We start from the raw sequence: 22,139 nt of genomic DNA on the forward strand, positions 1-22,139 counted from the left end.
ATATCATATTCACTCAGATAAAGATGTAAAAATAATAAAGACACGTGCGCCTTGTTTTTAAATGCATTAGAGACTTAGTCTATTCCAATTTCTTTTCCATTGGCCACCTGGGGGAAAATAGCCGAAAAGGGAACTATATCCGGGATACTGACTGATGGAACTGCCCCACCTTTAAGACCTTAATCCATCCTCTGCTTTAGGGCTTCTCCGGGTAAAATGACCGAAATATTTAAGATTCGATGCGAAAAAATAAGCTCTCAGCTGCCACTTTCGTTTGGGAGCACTATAGTTGGAAAAGCAGGATGCTATGTAGGCGTAAGACCCAGCAGGGAAAATAGCCCAGTGAGGAAAGGAAATAATGAAATAAGAGAAATAATGAACAATTAATATTCTATGAAAAGTACCAACATTAAAATAAATCTTAAAAAAAACAAGAGAAAGAATTATAGTGTACCCGAGACTCGAAATGAGTACTGCAGAGCATGTGGGAGAATCAAAGAAGACTGTTTCTACATTTAGCAATTATATAAAAATTCGCCACTTACGGCAACAGAAAAGAAGATATAAATAGCGAGGATCCAAGCCCACACAGGAGTCAGTGACTCACTAACTACTCCTACATCTACAACACGTCCCCCCCCCCCCCTTGCCCCGCACTAGCACCCAAGGCCCCGATTCGGTGCGCCTGCACTCAAACACGTTTTAACAGACGCTAAAAGAACCAAGAAAATCATTGGATGACAATGTCTCATTATTTACCGCACCTCTGAGTGACGTAGTAACTGATAAAAGGCAGTTTTATCTTTCAAGATGATGCGAAAACCTTGATTTCTTTGTTATCTGCCTCCCGACGCTATTTCCGGTGACGTAATAAGGTCGAGGAGAGCAGAAGAGGCGGCGACTGTACGCAACAGGAATTGGGAAATCGGCAGAGCGATCACGTGATCACCAGGATACGCATTTTCTCGCCCAAGGCTAAGCTACTTGGAAATAAATAAACGAGAAAGTGCGCGCATATATATATATATATATATATATATATATATATATATATATATATATATATTTAATTTCACAAGTTATTAAATGCAATGCATACCTTTGTTTTATTTAATATTTTGATCTATAAGCATACGCACAAACACTTGTGTGTATATGTGTGAGAGTGTATATATATATATATATATATATATATATATATATATATATATATATATATATATATAAAATCATACGTACAGACACGTGTGTATACTGTATGTGTGTGTATACACATGTGTGTGTATATATATATATATATATATATAATATATATATATATATATATATATATATATATATAATGTGTGTAGTACACCAATCAAGGCTAATTATTTTACACATTGAATTCCTTAATACGTTAACATACATAATGACAGGGGCAGAAAAGGCATCTCTCTGCTTATATTCATACTGTACAGTATATATCTACTGTATACACTTTCAAGGACTCAAATAAGGTCATTGTGACCGAATTTACAAAACACACACACACGAGCTTCTATTGCTAACATGTGGAAATAACTCGAGTGTTTTACTATGGAAATTCCCATAAAAACATAAAGCCTCCTGATAAGATATGAAAAGGCCCCAATGTCGACAAAACATTAAGTTAACATCAAGAAAGCTAGCCAGTCAAGACATAAGATAAACTACTTTAAACATATTCAAGATGTGTTAAACTTGTATTTCTCCTTAAAAAAAAAAAAAAAAAAACAAGACTCCTGATAAGATACGAAAAATGTCCCAATAGCGACCAAACATTTAGTTATTATCAAGAAAGCTAGCCAATCAAGGCACATAACAATCAGTAATTTTAAACAATTAAAATGCGTCAAATCTTTATTTCTCCTTCAACTGCACAAGGAACTGTGATTTTGAATCTTATAGAATCTATGGGTATATATTTATCCAGAGGAATTGTTTTAACATTTTATTCTTTAATTTCTTTCACTCTTATATTGTTTAGGTTAATTATCCAATCGGGTATTCGCAAGCTAATTCAACTATTGTTGGATAAAATGTCAAATTTTTATGAAATATACACACACACACACAATATATATATATATATATATATATATATATATATATATATATATGTATATATATATATATATATACATATATATATATATATAATCTTTGTTTTTTGTTGTTGCTTGCCAAATCCTATGGAGAGAGAGAGAGAGAGAGAGAGAGAGAGAGAGAGAGAGAGAGAGAGAGAGAGAGAGAGAGAGAGAGAGAGAGAGAGAGAGAGAGAGAGAGAGTTAATGTAATGCAATCAGATCTTTAAGACCATATACATCAGATCTTCTACCGTTAAGTACAGATATGGAATTTTCTCTTTTGTTACTCAAAACTACAAAATATGGTATTAGTTTCAATCCACCTACGACCAAATAGTGAAAAACTCTTAAATCTTCCAAGCCAATTTTTTGTTTCTGAATCAGTGGAATTCCAGAAGTTCAATCTTGGTGCAAACTTTTTCCAATTGAGATGGCTACTTCGATTATACTAATAATGATGCAATAATAAGCTTAATCAGAAGTAAGGTCTTATCGCATTATTTGATCCAATATTTTGTTCCCTATAAAAACTAGAAAATTCGAAAATAATGGTATAAGGTAAAGATTCATACACAACATGCCAGGTTCCATATGCCCAAAATCGAGCAAACCCCCCCCCCTTTCAAAAACTATAAACAAATATATCTATGAATACATCCTTAGATCTATCTAAACCTCAAGTGTTGCAATGTAAAGAAGCTGGTTCGACTATCTAAAAGATAAACCGGGGTTATTCAAAGGAAAACTTGGCTGTTTAACTCTTATCAACATCTTACAGCAGACAGATACCTCTCACCAGAAAACCTATTTGACATAGGAGTGGTTTTCTATTATTGTATATGGACACGACACCAGGCGAGAAAAAAGTTCTGATATATATGAAATATCAGTTTTGATGTTACTGTTTTTAAAATGTCTTATTTTAATTGTTTATTATTTCTCATACCGTTTATCTATTTCCTTTCTTCGCTGGGCTATTTTTCCCTGTTGGAGCCCATGGGCTTAAAGCATAAGCCCGTCCCATGTAGTAAACAATATAAATATAACAATAGAACGAAAGTTATTGAGAATCCCTCGTGGCGGAGTATAACTCAAGGCGGAGTGGATAACGTTCATAACTACTCCCGAGCCGTAACGGGGAGAGGACGAAACACGGACCAAAATAACGCTAACAATTGAAAAGTCACGAAAAATAAATAACTCGTAAGTTATCATCCACCCAGAGGGGGAGAGGTGAGGGAGGGAGAACCCGCTGAACGCACAAAACGGAAAACGGGAAATCCGCTCCCCCACCGAAGCTAAGAAAGAAAACGAGAGAAAGGGGTAACTCGTGACTGCGAACAGAAAACGGGGACCCCAATCTCCCGCTCTCTTGGACACAAAAACAGGACTAAAAATCACAAAACACTATTATAAACGTATAAAATAAAAATGTACATCCATATAATACTACGATCGAAGAATAGCATCCGTTAAAACTTAAAATAAATAGCACTGTTCCTTTAACCGAGTCGAGTGACGAACGCCTCGGGCGGTTACTAAACAAAAACAAAGCTAAATCGCTATCTCGATCGTAGGCTGGACTTACTTGCAAAAAGTACCATGAGCAAAAAATAAAAATAAAAATAATAACGGTTCTAAAGGCATAAGGCCAGGGACTTAACCAAGAACCTAAGTGACAGAGTACTAAACGGGCAGATAAAGATGAATTCCCCAACAAGTGAACAAACAATGGCCGCCATGAACGGCCAGACGGGGATAATAAAACAGACTATACTGGATATAAAACACAAGCCCGGTACAATAAAAAACTGTCAAAACAAACTATGGTACTTAACAATGGAATGTGTGAAGATGGAGCTTCGGACATGACAAAATAAATCTACGATAGATAAAAAAGACCGAGAGCACAACGAAAACATTCAACACTTTTGAATTCCAAAAAGAAGGATGTTGTTCAGATGGCGCTCGCGTCGTGGCGTGGGTGGTACGGCGATGGGGATGTGTCTAGGGCCTCTGTATCGGCCCATCCCTTTGGCGAAGGAATTAACTAAATGGAAGACAACCTGTGAATAGTGGATTTCACGCGCCTTTGCTTTATACACGACACCCAAAAGGTGCTCGCGCGAGGGTTGTAACCTCAGCATTCCATGCTTTTATCTTTCTCTGGTATAATTGGAAGGTTTTTATCAGAAAAGGTATACAAGAAGGACTTTTCGCCCGGCGCCACAGGTCTCTCCCCAGAAATAGATTTTTCCTTCGTCAAAATCCCTTTTTTAATTAGGGTTGTAACTTAGCCGGTAATAATAACAATAATAAATAAAAAGTTCACATTTCTTTAAACCTACATTGGTATCTGAAACTGTATCGTATACACCATGATAGCCTTTAGGTACTGGGTAAAAATCCTGGTAAAACATGCTTAGTATGTTTAGGAAGCCATAAGTGCACAAAAGTGTTCTTTACCAAAAAGTGAAAGCTTATGCCAATATGATTAGGGCCCCCAAAACAGCTGCATAATGTTTTAGGAAATAGGCTGCTGACAAACACTTCTTTCATTCAACTAATCATGGCATCTGAAGATTAAAGTTCTGCATAATTAATATGTAATGTACTGTATCACTCTTTAAGGATTACATAACAGATTCATACTCTCCACAGTACAGCACTTGATTTAAAAACCATTGTAAGCTGTAGAAAAGACTACAGCACAGTACTGTATTAGTATTATCCTCAGCTTAATAGGCTGTATTGCACCTAAAATACAGCTAGGATACATTATTTAAAGTGTTTCTGGTGTAGTTAGCAGACACTGTATACCTATGAACTAGACATTGCACATGCTGCAAACATCTCATGTTTTGTCTAATTCAAACCTTGGAAAAATAAAGAAAATAAAAAACCTTCAATCAAATCAATAAGCAACAGATGTAAATATAAAACAATATGAGTAAACATTTTTGTGGAACAAGTAATAAAACCTGCACTGGAAGTTTCCATAAGAAAAAAGTAAACAAACAACAGTAAAGAGGATTAAGTATAAGTACTGCATATATAGTGTACATTACATACATAAAAATAAAGAAAAATTGGTAGGTATTTGAGAACCAGTTTGTACATGGAACATGTGTCATAAAAATTAAGCCGTTTTAAAGTTATAGTAGAAGCATCAACATAAACATAAAAATTATGCCTTTTTAAAAGTTATAGTACAAGCATCAACATAAACATAAAAATTATGCCTTTTTAAAAGTTATAGTACAAGCATCAACATAAACAATGCAAGCAGGAAGAATTCTTGTATCAAGCACTGAATTGTGATAACGCAGCACCAGAATGTTGGTGCAACTGCGCTTCAAATGAAGCAGTATTATGCACTAGCGTTTAAAATGCAAGCAAGTGCTAGGAATTTCACTGCTATAACTTTAGTTATGGAATACTATATGACAAAACGGATTTTGAGCGAAGCGAAAAATCTATTTTTGGGCTCAGGCCATGTTGTCCTGATGGAAGTTCCTTTATAGTAGCTTCCTAGGTTATATTTAACTACAGTGATATATCCCAGAGAATTTTACTTAAGGTATCCAGAATTCTAACTCCTGGCACGAATTTCCCTGGCTTTCACCTTTAGGGATATCGCATAATATCAGAGGATGTATACTTGACACGCCACATAGCTATCTACACCCCGAATAGCGTTTACGCTTCGAGAGGGGAAAGTGGCAAGAATTGGAGGAGAGCCGTTATTAAGGCACGCTCTACTCCTACTGTTGAGTACCTGTATGACGTCACGTTCAGGCGCCATCTTGTTATTCCTTCATTTGACAAAATGATACTATAATTATTAGCTAAGCTGCAACCCTAGCTGGAGAACCAGGATGATATAAGCCTATGATTCCCAACAGGGAAAATAGCCCAGTGACAATAGGAAATAAGGAAACACACAATAATCTGTCAGAGTGTCACAAGCAAGAGAACTCTAACCGAAGACAGTGGAAGGCTATGCCACTACCCAAGACTAGAGAAAAATATTTTGATTTTGGAGTGTCCTCCAAGAACAGCTGCTCAACATAAATAAAGTCTCTTTTCTACCCTTATTACCAAGTGGAGAGTAACCACTGACCAATTACAGTGCAGTAGTTAACCCCTTAAGTGAGGATGAATTTTTGTATAAAGAATAGGCCAGACTATTCAGTGTATGTGTAGGCAAGAGAAAAAATAAGCCACAACCAGAGAGGGGTCCAATGCAGTACTATCTTGGAAAAAGGAAATTGCCAATCTGATAAAAAAAATCTTGAAACCTGTAGACATCCAAATGAACATAGCACAGACTTCCAACAAAGCAGGAAAAAATATCTGAAGCAAAACATGTGGCACATATACCATGCAGGATGTTTTAATAATAATATCCAACTTTCCTGGTATTCACTCATGTTGCTCGATTTCTCTTTTGATCCTTAAACCAATGCTTATTCTGTTTTAATGGTAAAAAAATTACCTGTTAGGGAAGAAATAAATGTTTGTCACAGGAGTCAACATTTTGCTTTTTATAGTATTGGAAATGTCTCGGGTTGAGAATTTATTGATGTACTGTACAGTCCCATTTTTTATATGATCAAAATATCATTGGTTGAAGACTTGCTCCCTGCAATTAATTGAATAAAACATCAGAATCTCATGAGAAGAGAACTAAAGTGCTCTCAGTGTAAAGGTTTAATGAACAGGATCAAATGCTCTTCTAGAAGGACACTCCAAAATCAAACCAGTGTTCTCTGTACCATGGTCTACCACTGTCTTGGGTTAGAGTTCTCTTGCTTGGGGGTACACTCGGGCACACTGTACTGTTTGGTTTCTCTCTTTCTTGTTTTGCTAAAGTTTTTATAGTTTATATAGGAAATACTTATTTTAATGTTGTTGCTGTTGTTGAAATATGTTATTTTTATTAATAAAATAAATTTTTGAATATACTTACCCGATAATCATGTAGCTGTCAACTCCGTTGCCCGACAGAATTCTATGGAGGGATACGCCAGCTATCACAATACTAGAAGGGGGTGTACTTACCAGCGCCACCTGTGGCCAGGTACTCAATCATTTGTTGTTGACACCTCCTCAATTATTCCTCGGTCCACTGGTTCTCTCTGGGGAGGAAAGGGAGGGTCGATTAAATCATGATTATCGGGTAAGTATATTCAAAAATTTATTTTATTAATAAAAATAACATTTTTCAATATTAAACTTACCCGATAATCATGTAGCTGATTCACACCCAGGGAGGTGGGTGAAAACCAGTGTACATGATTAAAGGATAGCTAAGTATCCCAAATTTCATATAACAGTTATCTCAAATAACAATGAAATAATAAGTACCTGGTAAGGAAGTCGAATAGAACCGTTACTCTGCCTTTTATTTAAAGTTCGTCTTCCTTACTGAGCGCAGCGTTCCTCTTGGAGGCTGAATCAACCCAAAGGTACCAAAGTACAAGGGGTTGCAACCCTACTAAAGGACCTCTACCAAACCTTTAACCCAGGCGCTTCTCAAGAATGAATAGACCACCCGCCAAATCCAAGGATGCGGAAGGCTTCTTAGCCTACCGTAACAACCATAAAAACAACAATAAAAGTATTCAAGAGAAAGGTTAAAAAGGTTATGGGATTATGGGAATGTAGTGGCTGAGCCCTCACCTACTACTGCACTCGCTGCTACGAACGGTCCCAGGGTGTAGCAGTTCTCGTAAAGAGACTGGACATCTTTCAGATAAAATGATGCAAACACTGACTTGCTCCTCCAATAGGTTGCATCCATAATGCTCTGCAGAGAACGGTTTTTATTAAAGGCCAACGAAGTAGCTACAGCTCTTACTTCGTGGGTCCTTACCTTCAGCAATGCAAGGTCTTCCTCCTTTAAGTGAGAATGTGCTTCTCTGATCAGAAGCCTTATATAGTACGAAAGCCCATTCTTGGACATGGGTCTCGAGGGTTTCTTGATGGCACACCATAAGGCTTCTGACTGTCCTCGAATAGGTTTAGACCTCTTCAGATAATATTTGAGAGCTCTGACAGGGCAAAGAACTCTCTCTAGTTCGTTACCTACCATGTTGGAGAGGCTAGGTATTTCGAACGATCTAGGCCAAGGACGTGAAGGAAGCTCGTTCTTTGCTAGGAATCCAAGCTGAAAAGAACATGTAGCTGATTCGGTTGTGAAACCAATGTTCTTGCTGAAGGCATGAACCTCACTGACTCTCTTAGCTGTTGCAAGGCAAACGAGAAAAGCAGTCTTGAGGGTAAGATCCTTGAAGGAAGCTGACTGGAGAGGTTCGAACCTAGATGTCATAAGGAACCTTAAGACTACGTCCAGATTCCAGCCTGGAGTGGAAAGACGACGTTCTTTAGACGTCTCAAAAGACTTGAGAATGTCTTGAAGGTCCTTGTTGGAAGACAGGTCCAAACCCCTGTGGCGGAGGACTGAGGCCAACATGCTCCTATACCCTTTAATCGTAGATGTTGAAAGGGATCTCTCATTCCTAAGATGAAGAAGGAAGTCAGCTATTTGGATCACAGAGGTATTGGTAGAGGATATTGAATTGGCTCTACACCAGCTTCGGAAGACCTCCCACTTAGACTGGTAGACTCTACGAGTGGAAATTCTTCTAGCTCTGGCAATCGCACTGGCTGCCTCCTTCGAAAAGCCTCTAGCTCTAGCGAATCTTTCGACAGTCTGAAGGCAGTCAGTCGAAGAGCGTGGAGGTTTGGGTGCAACCTGTCTACGTGTGGTTGACGTAGAAGGTCCACTCTTAGAGGTAGAGTCCTGGGGAAGTCGACTAGCCATTGACATACCTCTGTGTACCATTCTCTTGCAGGCCAAAGGGGAGCAACCAGCGTCAGCCGTGTCCCTTCGTGCGAGACGAATTTCTGCAGAACTTTGTTTATAATCTTGAACGGAGGGAATGCGTACAGGTCGAGATGGGACCAGTTCAGAAGAAAAGCATCTACATGAACCGCTGCAGGGTCTGGAACAGGGGAACAATAAAGCGGAAGTCTCTTGGTGATGGAGGTGGCAAACAGGTCTATGGTAGGTTGACCCCACAACGTCCAAAGTCTGTTGCACACACTCTTGTGGAGGGTCCATTCCGTGGGAATGACCTGATTCCTTCTGCTGAGGCGATCCGCTGAAACATTCATATCGCCCTGGATGAACCTCGTGACCAGTGTGAGGTTTAGACCTCTTGACCAAATGAGGAGGTCCCTTGCGATCTCGTAAAGGCTCCTCGAATGGGTCCCTCCTTGCTTGGAGATGTAAGCCAAGGCTGTGGTGTTGTCTGAATTCACCTCCACCACTTTGCCTAGCAGGAGGGACTTGAAGTTCAACAGGGCAAGATGGACTGCTAACAGTTCCTTGCAGTTGATGTGGAGTAATCCTTGATCCTTGTTCCATACTCCTGAGCATTCCCGTCCGTCCAAGGTCGCACCCCAGCCCGAGTCCGATGCATCCGAGAAGAGATGAAGATGGGGGGTCTGGATGGCCAATGATAGACCCTCCTTGAGAAGAAGATTGTGCTTCCACCACCGGAGAGTGGTCTTCATCTCTTGGTTGATAGGGATAGAGACTGCTTCTAGAGTCGAGCCCTTGTCCCAATGAGCTGCAAGATGGAATTGAAGAGGGCGGAGGTGGAGTCTCCCTAGCTCGACAAACAGGGCCAGAGATGAGAGGGTCCCTGTGAGACTCATCCACTGTCTCACTGAGCAATTGCTCCTCTTCAGCATGCTCATGATGCACTGTAGGGCTTGGTTTATCCTGGGGGCCGATGGAAAAGCCCGAAAATCCCGACTCTGAATCTCCATTCCCAGGTACACAATGGATTGGGAGGGAATGAGTCGAGATTTCTCTATATTGACTAATAGACCTAGGTCTCTGATTAGATCTAAAGTCCAAGAGAGGTTCTCCAGACAACGACGACTCGTGGAGGCTCTCAACAGCCAGTCGTCTAGGTAGAGGGAGGCTCTGATGTTCGATAAGTGCAGGAATTTCGCTACATTCCTCATCAGATGAGTAAAGACCATAGGAGCTGTGCTTAGGCCAAAACACAGGGCTTGGAACTGATAGACAACCTTTCCGAAAACGAATCTCAGGAAAGGTTGGGAGTCTGGATGAATGGGAACGTGAAAGTATGCATCTTTCAAGTCCAACGAGACCATCCAGTCCTCCTGTCTGACCGCTGCTAAGACCGACTTGGTCGTCTCCATTGTGAACGTCTGCTTGGTGACATACTCGTTGAGAGAGCTGACGTCCAGCACCGGTCTCCAACCTCCTGTCTTTTTGGCCACAAGAAAGAGACGGTTGTAGAAGCCCGGGGATTGATGGTCCCGGACTATAACCACTGCCTTCTTCTGCACAAGTAGCGACACCTCCTGTTGCAATGCTAGCCTCTTGTCCTCTTCTTTGTAGTTGGGAGAGAGGTTGATGGGCGATGTGGTCAGAGGCGGTTTGAGGCAGAATGGAATCCTGTAACCGTACCTCAGCCAACTGACAGACTGTGCGTCTGCACCTCTCTTCTCCCAGGCTTGCCAGAAGATCTTGAGCCTGGCTCCTACTGTTGTCTGGAGAATCTGAGAGTCAGTGCTTTCCCTTAGATGTCCTGGGTCCTTTCTTAGACTTGCCCCTGTGAGAGTCTGGACGGGAGCTTCCTCGGCTGGGGGCTCTACCACGAAAGGGCGGTATGAACCTAGTGGCCGGGGTATCAGCCACTGGAGAGCGATAAGTCTTGGGGACAGAGGTGGTAACCTTAGACTTACGAGCCGATGAGGCTACAAGATCGTGCGTGTCCTTCTGTATCAGGGCAGCCGACAAGTCCTTAACTAGCTCCTCGGGAAAGAGGAACTTTGAGAGTGGAGCAAAAAGGAGCTGTGATCGCTGGCACGGTGTAATGCTGGCTGAGAGGAAGGTACACAGTTGTTCCCTTTTCTTCAACACCCCTGATACAAATAACGACGCTAGCTCACCCGATCCATCCCTGATAGCCTTATCCATGCAGGACATAATTAACATGGCAGAGTCTTTGTCCGCAGGAGATGTTTTCTTGCTGAGGGCTCCCAGGCACCAGTCGAGAAAGTTGAACATTTCGAAAGCTCTGAACAACCCTTTCAGAAGATGATCCAGGTCTGAGAAGGTCCAACAAACCTTCGAGCGTCTCATCGCAGTCCTCCTAGGCGAGTCCACCAGACTTGAGAAGTCAGCCTGGGCAGAGGCAGGAACTCCCAAGCCTGGTGCTTCCCCTGTGGCATACCAAACGCAACCTTTCGATGCGAGCTTCGTTGGAGGGAACATGAAGGAAGTCTTGCCCAGGTGTTGTTTAGACTGAAGCCACTCCCCTAAGGTCCTTAAGGCCCTCTTGGAGGATCTAGCTAGGACAAGCTTAGTATAGCTCGACTTAGCTTGTTGCACGCCTAGCGAAAACTCAGATGGAGGAGAGCGGGGAACAGCAGAGACGAAGTGGTCAGGGTAAAGCTCCCTGAGTAGAGCCAAGACCTTTCTAAAATCAACAGACAATGGAGAAAGCTTAGACTCCTCCACGTCTGATGAGGGATCAAGATGTGCCTCCTCATCATCCGACACTTCATCAGCAGAAGGTAGCGAAGCAAAAGGACCAGAATGCTGAACCGCAGAGTCAGAACGGGTAGGAACAACAACAGAGGTTTCCTCAACTTGAGGGAAAACCTGAGGTTCAGACTGCATAGGCTGAACAACAGTCGGAGCAGAAGGCAGGTGCAAGGGTGAAGGGGGTTGACTCCTAGCAAGAGTTGCACCCAAGGATTGCACCAGCTGAGCGGAGGACGGAGGCGGAGTAGTCCGTTCCTGTTCCTGAGAGATGAGTGGAGCATGAGAAGGTTGAGGCTGCGCAGAACAAGGTAAAGTTCTAGCAAGCTGAGGCTCCTGAGGCGCAAGTGCATGGTGTAGATGAGCTTGCCTAGATGAGGGTTGAACTCGGTGCAGCGCTGGTTGAGCAGACAGACTCACGGAGGGGAGAGGTTGTTGTACCCCAACCGAGAGTTGCACCACTGGTGGAGTAGCAAGGGGAGGAGGAGGAAGAGTGTGACTCTCCTGATCCCAAAGCAAGGGTTGCCTTAAAGAAGGCTGAGGCTGAACAACACTGTGAACAGCAAACTCCGAAAGTGGTTCAACATCGTACGCCTGGCAGATGGTGCTGCGACCAGGCGGAGCAGGTGCAGGCTGGGCGAGCACAGGCGGAGCAGGTGCAGGCTGGGCGAGCACAGGTGCAGCGAGAACAGGTGGAGGGAGTGCAGGAGGTGCAACACTCTCAGCCCGACACTCACGCATCAAGTCCGAAAGCTGAACTTGCATGGACTGAAGCAGGGTCCACTTGGGGTCGGCAGAAACGATAACAGACTGAGGTAAAGTCACAGTCGGGGTCTGTATAGGCAGAACCTTACTCCTCTTGGGCGGAGTACAGTCGACCGATGACAGAGGCGAGTCGGAGCTGAGCCAATGACTGCAACCTGGCTGAGCACTCGCTGACTGAACTCTACGTTTAAGCGGTCTCGAGACCTGAGACCAACGTTTCTTCCCTGCATGAAGATCAGCGGACGAGAAGACGGGCTCAATCGTCTGCAGGTGGGAGTGACGGTCTAAGGAAGACACGCCCGCAACCACCGAGGATAATTCTGTGCGCCTAACAAGGCCTGTCGAACCCTTAAGCCCTTCGACATTGCTTCTCCCCTGGGCATGGGAGCTTGCAAGAGGTCCCGGACTGGGAGGACGACTGGCTCGCACAGAAAAATCCTCACGCACCACACTGGCACCACTAGCACTTGGCACTGCACAGACACTAGCACTCGTCACAGCACTGGCACTATTTCCACCCACTGCACTCTTGACCTTCAGTTCTTTAACCTCGGCCATCAGAGACTTATGGTCACTTACCACTGATTCTACTTTATCTCCTAAAGCCTGAATAGCACGCAAAACAGTTGACATATCAGGCGGAGGGCACACAGTAGGTTCGGGGGTAGCCACTACAGGGGTAGGAAAAGGTAGGGGATCATGAGGTGAGGAAAACATAGAAGAGTGAGAAGAACTTCTCCTAGCTCTAGTTCTCTCTAACTTGGATGAATATTTTAAAAGACGTACAAAATCCAATTCCGAAAGTCCGGCGCACTCCTCACACCGATTTTCTAATAGACAGGGCCTGTCCCTACAGTCAGAACAAGCGGTGTGAGGATCTACCGAGACCTTCGGAATACGCCTATTGCAAGACCTACATCGTCTATGGGAGGGAGCTTGCGAAACGTCAGACATCTTGTTTCAAAGAGTAAGTCAAAGGGTGATCCAAAAACAAGCAAAAATTCATTAACCGTTAATCAGAGTTTATATAAAAGCTAACTAGCTAATATAAAAAGGATTCCAGTATGCGACAGCCGTTAATCTAAGAGAATACTTCACCAAATATCCATGAATAAACTCGAAGACCATGAGCGTATCCCAGAACGTCTAGCCGGAAGCACGACAGAGGAATAATTGAGGAGGTGTCAACAACAAATGATCGAGTACCTGGCCACAGGTGGCGCTGGTAAGTACACCCCCTTCTAGTATTGTGATAGCTGGCGTATCCCTCCATAGAATTCTGTCGGGCAACGGAGTTGACAGCTACATGATTATCGGGTAAGTTTAATATTGAAAAATTTTATTTTTCATTTTTTCCTTTTCTCACTGAGCTATTTTCCTTGTAGGGGCCCCTGGGCTTATAGCATCCTGCTTTTCCAACTAGGGTTGTAGCTTAGCAAGTAATAATAATAATAATAATAATAATCCAAGATGAATACATTTTATTATTATTAAATGCTATAGCAGGATGCTATAAGCCCACGGCCCCAACAGGGAAAATAGCCCAGTGAGGAAAGGAAACGAGGAAACATAAAAATATCTTAAAAACAGTAAGAACATTGAAGTAAATATTTCCTATATAAACTTTAAACAAAACAAGAGGAAGAGAAATTCCTTACTTATATTTTTTATGTATTCATTAAATATGAATCTAAGATATATTTAAAGTTTGTACAACATAACTATATTGGCCTCTGTTCCACCTTAAAACAAATTGATGTTAAAAAAAATTATCACTATATAAAATAAAATATAGTGTTGGCCTTTGTTCAAGATGTAAGAAATTTATCATCAAAACAAATAAAATTTACAACTCTAAAATGAGTATCATAATCATGATATACTGTAAACATCCTTAAAATTAATACCTCATAAATGTATGAGTAACAAACATATTTGGAATTCAGTTTACACTTAAGGGAGATCACACTCACTATTGTATAGTTCAGTAACACAGCTGATGATACTGAACAGGTAGTAGGCTGACCAGGGCACTAGCCGCCCGTTGATATACTACCGGTAGAGTGCTATGGGGTCCTTTGACTGGCCAGACAGTACTACATTGGACCCTTCTCTCTGGTTACTGTTCATTCCCTTTGCCTACACAGCCACCGAATAGTCTGGTCTATTCTTTACAGATTCTCGTCTGTCCTCATACACCTGACAACACTGAGATTACCAAACAATCCTTCTTCAACCCAGGGGTTAACTACAGCACAGTAACTCGTCAGTTGTTACTTTCCTCTTGGTAAGGGTAGAAGAGACTCTTTAGCTATGGTAAGCAGCTCTTCTAGGAGAAGGACACTCCAAAATCAAACCATTGTTCTCTAGTCTTGGGTAGTGCCATAGCCTCTGTACCATGGTCTTCCACTGTCTTGGGTTAGAGTTCTCTTGCTTGAGGGTACACTCGGGCACACTATTCTATCTAATTTCTCTTCCTCTTGTTTTGTTCGTTTTTATAGTTTATATGGGAAATATTTATTTTAATGTTACTCTTCTTGAAATATTCTATTTTTCCTTGTTTCCTTTCCTCATTGGGCTATTTTCCCTGTTGGGGCCCCTGGGCTTATAGCATCCTGCTTTTCCAACTAGGGTTGTAGCTTAGCATTTACTAATAATAATCATTTATGTGGATTATTCTGTTGGCTAAATTAGTCCAAGACAGCAATCCTGGTAGATAGTAGTCGCTCAGGAACAAAGCCATGCTCTGGTTTGTGTAAAATATGATTACTTTATTGAATTCTAACAAGAAAGGAAAGTTGTATCACTTCTGGGAGAAAGTGATAAGCATGGCTTAATCATCAGCATCTCTGACTATTAGCCTGGTATACCAAATAGCTTCATTTCTTGAACAAATGAAAACTCATAATACTGTAAGACGCTCATTCATGGTTACTGACAGTGCTAAAAAGTGGCACTCATTTCCAATGAGCAATTGAATAATTAATTTTTCAACTATTTATTTTCTATATATTCATATTCACCACATTCAGATGAAAACTTTTTTTGGCTAACTGCATACGCTGTATAATGCTGCATATAAGCTTACGTATCCAATAATAGGACAATACTTCTGATAGCGGCATAAACAATAAATTGTGATTTTATAAAATTGCAATAAAAAGCATTTGACCAACAGCTTGTTTGCACAGTATAAATATAGACAATCACATTTTTGTTTGGTCTGTGCTGCTATATGGCTGTGAAACTTGTACCTCAAAGAAAGCAGACCAGGTTAGGTTACAAGCTGCAGAAATTTTATTTTGGAGAAGGAGGCTGAAAATCTCATGGACTGAGAAGAAAACCAACGAGGGGGTAATGGAGTGGGTAGGAATTGGAGAGCGCTTTTAGGTTCAGCGAGAGATAGGCAAATGTGGCTTGTGGGTTACACAGTGAGAAGACAAGACTTAGAACATCTCTCCCTCACTGGTAAAATCAATGGAAGGAAGCTGACAGGAAGACGTAGACAAATATATATGGATGGATGGGTGAGAATGACTGGAGCAAGAATATCTACGGTTGAGTTGCTGCAGAGCCGGAAATAGAGAGAAATGGCGGACCCTGATTGCTGACGTCCTTGGGGATATGGCTACTGGATGATGAGTTAATCACACAGCATGTGCACAATCTTTCATGCTGTCTCTTCAAATTTGTCATCCAAGGAGTTACGTTAGGTCCATCTTTTCAGATCATCCACCTTGAAAAAGGTGTTAACCTTTTCTTGTTTTATTAATTAATAATCCCCTTAACATAAATTAATACACGTAGATTTACAGACCACAGTAAATGGCTCCATGTACTTTTGCTACCATAGATAACTCCTTTGCTAAACATTAAAAATTTGTACAGTACCATACAATTATAGGATAAAAGGTACACATTCCTTTGGTGGCATCCAGTAGGAGGAAAAATAACAAGAAAAAAAAAACGTTTGTGGAAGAATGTTCCACTGAACGGGGGCTAGTAAAATTCCAGCAACAGAAAATGGAAAAACAAGATGGTGGTGACAAGCTCCAACTTGCATGTGGCTACACAAAATTCAGCAAGAAGAATGCTGCAATTAAACCAGTCACAATCCTGGACTTAGCTATATAACTTCATAAACACAGATTAGCTCAGATAAACAGCCCAAAGATGGACAAGTTAACAAAGGCATCAAGTATGATTATGATGTAAACCAGTGGCACAACATTTGAATACAAATGGAGATAGAATGGGATGAAACAAAGAAAATTTTATATACTGTAATATTCTCAGAACTCTACTTCAATATTTCACAAACAGATTTTGTTTCGAATGGTCAGGTGTTAGCTGCACTAAGGAAAGGGCATGTTAAAAAACTTACATTATTAACTGGTGTAAATGTGTAGAGCAATGCTGAGTTCAAATTTAATTTCTTATATTTGAGGTGGTGATGATCATGTATTTCTCTATTCATGAACTTGCCAGAACCTTTGAAGTCATGTAGGCTAATCACGAACAGATATCCAAAAAATTAACGCCAAAAAAACCTCAAGAGTTAAATCTCTAAATGTGTTGTACCTCCTTCCAATTTTCGCCCACAGACATTTTCAGTTTAACAATTTTTTGTAAGAAGGCACAAAGTATGAATATTTTAAAGTTTTCGTACATATGATACCCAGATCTCATGATAAAATACTCTATACTGTATTCATGGAAAAAAAAAAATAACTGGTACTATGCAGGGCTACCCTGAAAATAAAAAATCTTACCAATAAATGCAGCACTGTATCAGGATTTATTGCAAGCAAATATACTTGTGACCTCTAACGATATTTCCTAAACTTACTGTATGGAATGTCGTATGTTACACTATACTGCACAATGCCAAGGAGGAGGAGGAAGGGGGGGGGGGGGGGGGGTTACGTAACTGGAGCTGCACTATGCTGACAGGATGAGCAAGGATTAGACGTGGTTTCTACATTTCCTTTGACATATGGTCTGGTTGGGTACAGGGGGTGTCCAGTTGGTACACCCATCAGGCAGGCAAAGACCCAATGTACTGTACCATGTTTAACAAAATACGGTTAAATTAGAATGAATCATTTTACCTTCTGTGGCTTCTGAACCTGTAGGTACTGTAGGGTTAGGTGGGATAATCAAGGAAGTCTACTATGGTGTGATATATGCACATCTACCACTTTGAACCAGTACAGTATACAGTAATGTATAGCTAAGAGATGGTTGTTAGGAAAAACAGAATGGGTCCCTAGAGATTGCAAAAGCAGCAGGGGCAGGAAGACAAGACAATGGATTGTCAATCTAAAAAAAATTGCAGGTATAGATGGGCACAGAAAGACCATAAGCATATGTGAGTGGAAGGACATGTCCTGCAGTGAACTAGTTACGGCTGATCATGATGAACATCACTAAATCCCAAAGATCAGAGGATTTACAGTTATGAACTTGTGTACAATAAATAAAATGTTTATACTTCTCTTAATAGTACCTTACGCAGATATAGCTGCAGGAATACAGTACTGAATACAAGTGGTGACTATAGAATTGATTGTTAAGAGCTGGATGTCCAGCTTAATCATGTTGGATTCAAGAACTAGCATATCTCACGATTTATTTGCTAAGAAAATAAGTAATTTTACAAGAAAACGAGAGATTATCTACAGGAAAATCAGTTTATTAGGAAATGTTGACCCAACCAGAACTATAATAATACCAAACTATAGTCAATTTCTTTTAGCGAGGCATATTTGCACCGACTCGCAGCGGTGCCCTTTTAGCTCGGAAAAGTTTCCTGATCGCTGATTGGTTGGACAAGATAATTCTAACCAATCAGCGATCAGGAAACTTTTCCGAGCTAAAAGGGCACCGTTGCGAGTCGGTGCAAATCTGCCTCGCTACAAGAAATGGACTATAATTGAGTCTTGGAATGCGTCTCATTCACATAGTGGTGGTTTACTTTTAACTTTTTAATTTGAATGTTCGTAGATTGGCGGACACGATTTAGCTATGGCATAGAAAATAGAAAATTTAATTCCAATCTGCTCTAGCAAAGATACGTTACCCAACCTAACCTTACATACGTCACTAAGGGTAGTTAGCAGGCGCATCGGTACTTCTAAGACTACCCCATATGTTTCAAAGTTTCCCTCACCCAAAATTTATTTTTCCCCACATAGGCTAATAGTTATAGGGGGGTAGGAAGGAAACAAATAAATATGTGGTTTCTACCAACAATAAGTCATAAAAAAATAAAAAATTAAACAACCAGCTTGAAAAATATATGGTTCATGCATGCTGTATTTGGAAAGGAACTGAAGGTTCAAATATTAATAATCTCAACCAAATATCATTATTAAAACCAAGAATGACAATCAGTGGAAGACTGAGATGCCCAGTTTACTTAAATCTGAAAGACTACCAAGCACAAAACAGGCCATATTAGGAATTACGATATAAATAGTCTATGACGTAAATGAAAATATTATAAATTAGGGAGGTACTGTGTAGGTGGTGGGGTCACCGATTCTTGGTCTCCTAAAATACTTGCCCACTGTCCAGAACAGAGCAATAAAATAATGTTTAATTGCGAGTGTAGACCAGTAATAAGAGTGAGGAGCCTTTGTATATCAGCGGCCAGTTCCTCACGTGTTCATTAAAAATGTACATCAACTAACCTAAACATTCCCCCCCTAACCTAACCTATAAGCCGTGCCCTTACCTACTTGCCTAACGGGAGGCTGACGCCCCCCCCCCCCCCCGACCCCCCTTACACTGCCGTATTCTAAGTTTGGCTTGATAATACATACTGGTGGCCGCTATCATACATACACCATTAAGAGTGATATCGCCTGCCCCATCAAAATACATTCTACCCGAGTTCATGGCATAATACAATACTGTGGCGTATATCACTTGCAAACAGTACATCTTTACCATTTCATTTCAGGTCATAGCAGGTCAATCTGGCGGAAACAAAACCAATTTGGTAGACTAGGCTATAAGATAACGTTAAATTTAGTATGAGATTACCTATCTATATACTACATTCCTACTTACTCTAGCAAAAGCATAATAAGTAAAGAGGGTAGGGCGTAGGTGGTCGGGTCACCGATATTTAGTCGGACAAAATACTCAGCCATTAAGCTAAGAGAGGAAATTGCAAGCGCAGTGAGTCATGGCGGGACGAAGACCATTAAGTGAATGATTAGCATTAATTTATTAAACATCACACACATTGATACGATAGGGGTGTATGTATGATAGCGGCCACCTGTATGTATTATTATGTCTAACGTAGAATACGGCAGTGTAAGGGGGGGTCGCAGGGGGCGTTATCCCACCCCCCGTTAGGTAAGTAGGTAAGGACATGGCTTGTAGGTTAGGTTAGGGGGGGAAGTTTAGGTTAGTTGACGTCCATTTTTAATCAACGCGTGAGGAACTGGCCGGTGATATACAAAGGCTCCATAAGATATAATATTTGTGACGAAGATAGGAAGGATTCTAGTTTTCTATGAGAGCAGCAGGCCTATTTACCCAACGATCTACACACGTAACAGTAAGCAGAGTAAAATCTGACTTACCCATCCTCCTATATTCGTAATGTAGGGTGTTAGCACTTCCTTAGCGTATTTCCCCATAAATTCGGCTACCGTACACGCAAAGTCCTCCATGCCCTTCTCCTTGCAGTAAAGGGCTAACTGTCCCCCGAAGGCATAGAGCGCCACGATCCTACTCCAGGTGATGACCATCTTGTCCTCCTCGAAGAGCGTGTTGGCCACGGTCACGAAGGAGATGTACCCCGTCTCTCGGGTCACCTGCAGCCTCTTCATCATGCCCTTGAAGAGGATCTCGTGTTTCTGCATCATCATTTTCACACACCGCAATAAAGTCCTCTCAACTTTGTCACTCGAGTCTCCATTGTGTTTCTCCAATAACGTATACACTATAAACTTCGCTAAGCTCTCCGCTTTGGATTCTTCGGCCGAGGAGTCTTTTTTGGTGGCTACAGCAGCAGCTGCTCCTGACGGGGCAACAGCGGGGGTCCCGTCATGGCTGGTGACGTCCTTTTTAGCGTTACTATTTCCTTCGCCTTTCTTGTTTTTATCGTTAGTTGCCTCAGACGTTGCCGACGTTTCCTCCATTTCCTCGTCGGAATTCGGCAGGGCTTGGGACTCCGACGACGTCGTGGCCGAGGAGGAGGAACCAGCTTGGCTGTCATTGTCTGAGCTGGTGTTTCCACTTTCACTCTCAGACTGCCTTATTTCCCTAATGGAATCCTTACGGTTCCTCAGACCGACGCGATCGACCGAAGGGGAGACGAACCCTTCGTCAGATTCGTCTTCATTAGTCCTTTTGGGTATGATTTTGTCTGTGACTGGGGCCATGGTCGAATGGAACCTAGACAAAAACAAGACAAGAGTTTGAAGAGACTGGTGGGGTGCGAAGCCAACAAATAAAACTGCTCTAAATAGTATAACACACACTTCTATTTTGTTCTTGAAGTATTGAACGCAAACGCCTCAATACACTGAGGGCACTTGTATAAGGTCCTGCATTATGGCAGAATAAAATTCGAGTATTTCCGAGACACTGACAAAAGCTGAAAACACCTTTCTCTACACAATATACAGTGTTGCCAGATGACTCGTTAGTAGTGGCGATGTTATGCGTGACGACTGGCTATAAAATATGACAAGATGCTTTATTTTGGCTATAAAGATTGGCTAGTTTCAAACTACTATTGCACCACTTTTAATCATTGGTTGGTGAAAATGTTTGGAATTATTTCAGTATCAAAGTACAATCCTATTATAAAAATTTAATATTTATCAGGCTTATTTCACTATATATGATGTTGTTTTGTCATACAAATAGCAGACTTCGATTCAAATCAACTTAATATTTTCTAAGTTTATCTTAGAGTATAGACAAACAAAAATATATTACAACATGACTCTATATTCCACATCATATCATTGTGTTAATATCCAGATATAGTTGCATGAAGATCACAAGTAAACATTTAGTCTACTTCCTGTTCAAAATGTAGCATAGCATAGAAAAAAAGTATACAGTAGCTATATAGCTAGCTATAAGATGGCATCTTCCAAATCAAATAATTTCAAGAGAATAAAAGTATTGTGTTATGTATGATAAAATCACATGTCATGAATTATAGCACTGAAAATATAACGTCACACATATCAGGAGATGGCAGAAATATATATATTATTTCAGATTGGCCGACCCTTGCAAGCATGCATGGGCTCTTGCAATAATGCAATGGTTTGTAGGTGAGTAAGGATAAAGAATATTCAGCAAATTTAATTTGTAAGTGATTCAGGATAAAGTTGTGAAGGATGAGTCTTTTTATAGTTTATTTATGACATATTTGTTTTCGATGTTGTTAATAGTTTATATATGACATGTCTGTTTTGACGTTGTTACTTGTTTTAGAATGATTTATTGTTAATTTGTTCTCTTCAATTATTTATTTCCTTATTTCCTTTCCTCACTGGGCTATTTTTCCCTGTTGGAGCCCCTGGGCTTATAGCATCTTGCTTTTCCAACTAGGGTTGTAGCTTGGCTAGTAATAATAATAATGACCCTTGCAAGCAAGCACGGGCTCTGGCAATAATACAATGATTTGT

General features: G+C 41.0%; 1 protein-coding gene across 1 annotated transcript in view; it reads right to left on the reverse strand.

Annotated features, from left to right (window-relative positions):
• Positions 1 to 21,139, reverse strand: part of LOC137653759 (bcl-2-like protein 2) — a 33,913-nt gene extending 12,774 nt beyond the window's left edge. The window contains exon 1 of the mRNA XM_068387384.1: positions 20,070 to 21,139. Coding sequence (XP_068243485.1) covers positions 20,070 to 20,873 — 804 coding nt within the window. The 5' untranslated portion in view covers positions 20,874 to 21,139. The remainder of the gene's footprint in view (positions 1 to 20,069) is intronic.
• Positions 21,140 to 22,139: the final 1,000 nt, after the last annotated feature.

The sequence above is a fragment of the Palaemon carinicauda genome, chromosome 14 (genome assembly GCF_036898095.1).
Source record: "Palaemon carinicauda isolate YSFRI2023 chromosome 14, ASM3689809v2, whole genome shotgun sequence".
Taxonomy (NCBI): Eukaryota; Metazoa; Arthropoda; class Malacostraca; order Decapoda; family Palaemonidae; genus Palaemon; species Palaemon carinicauda.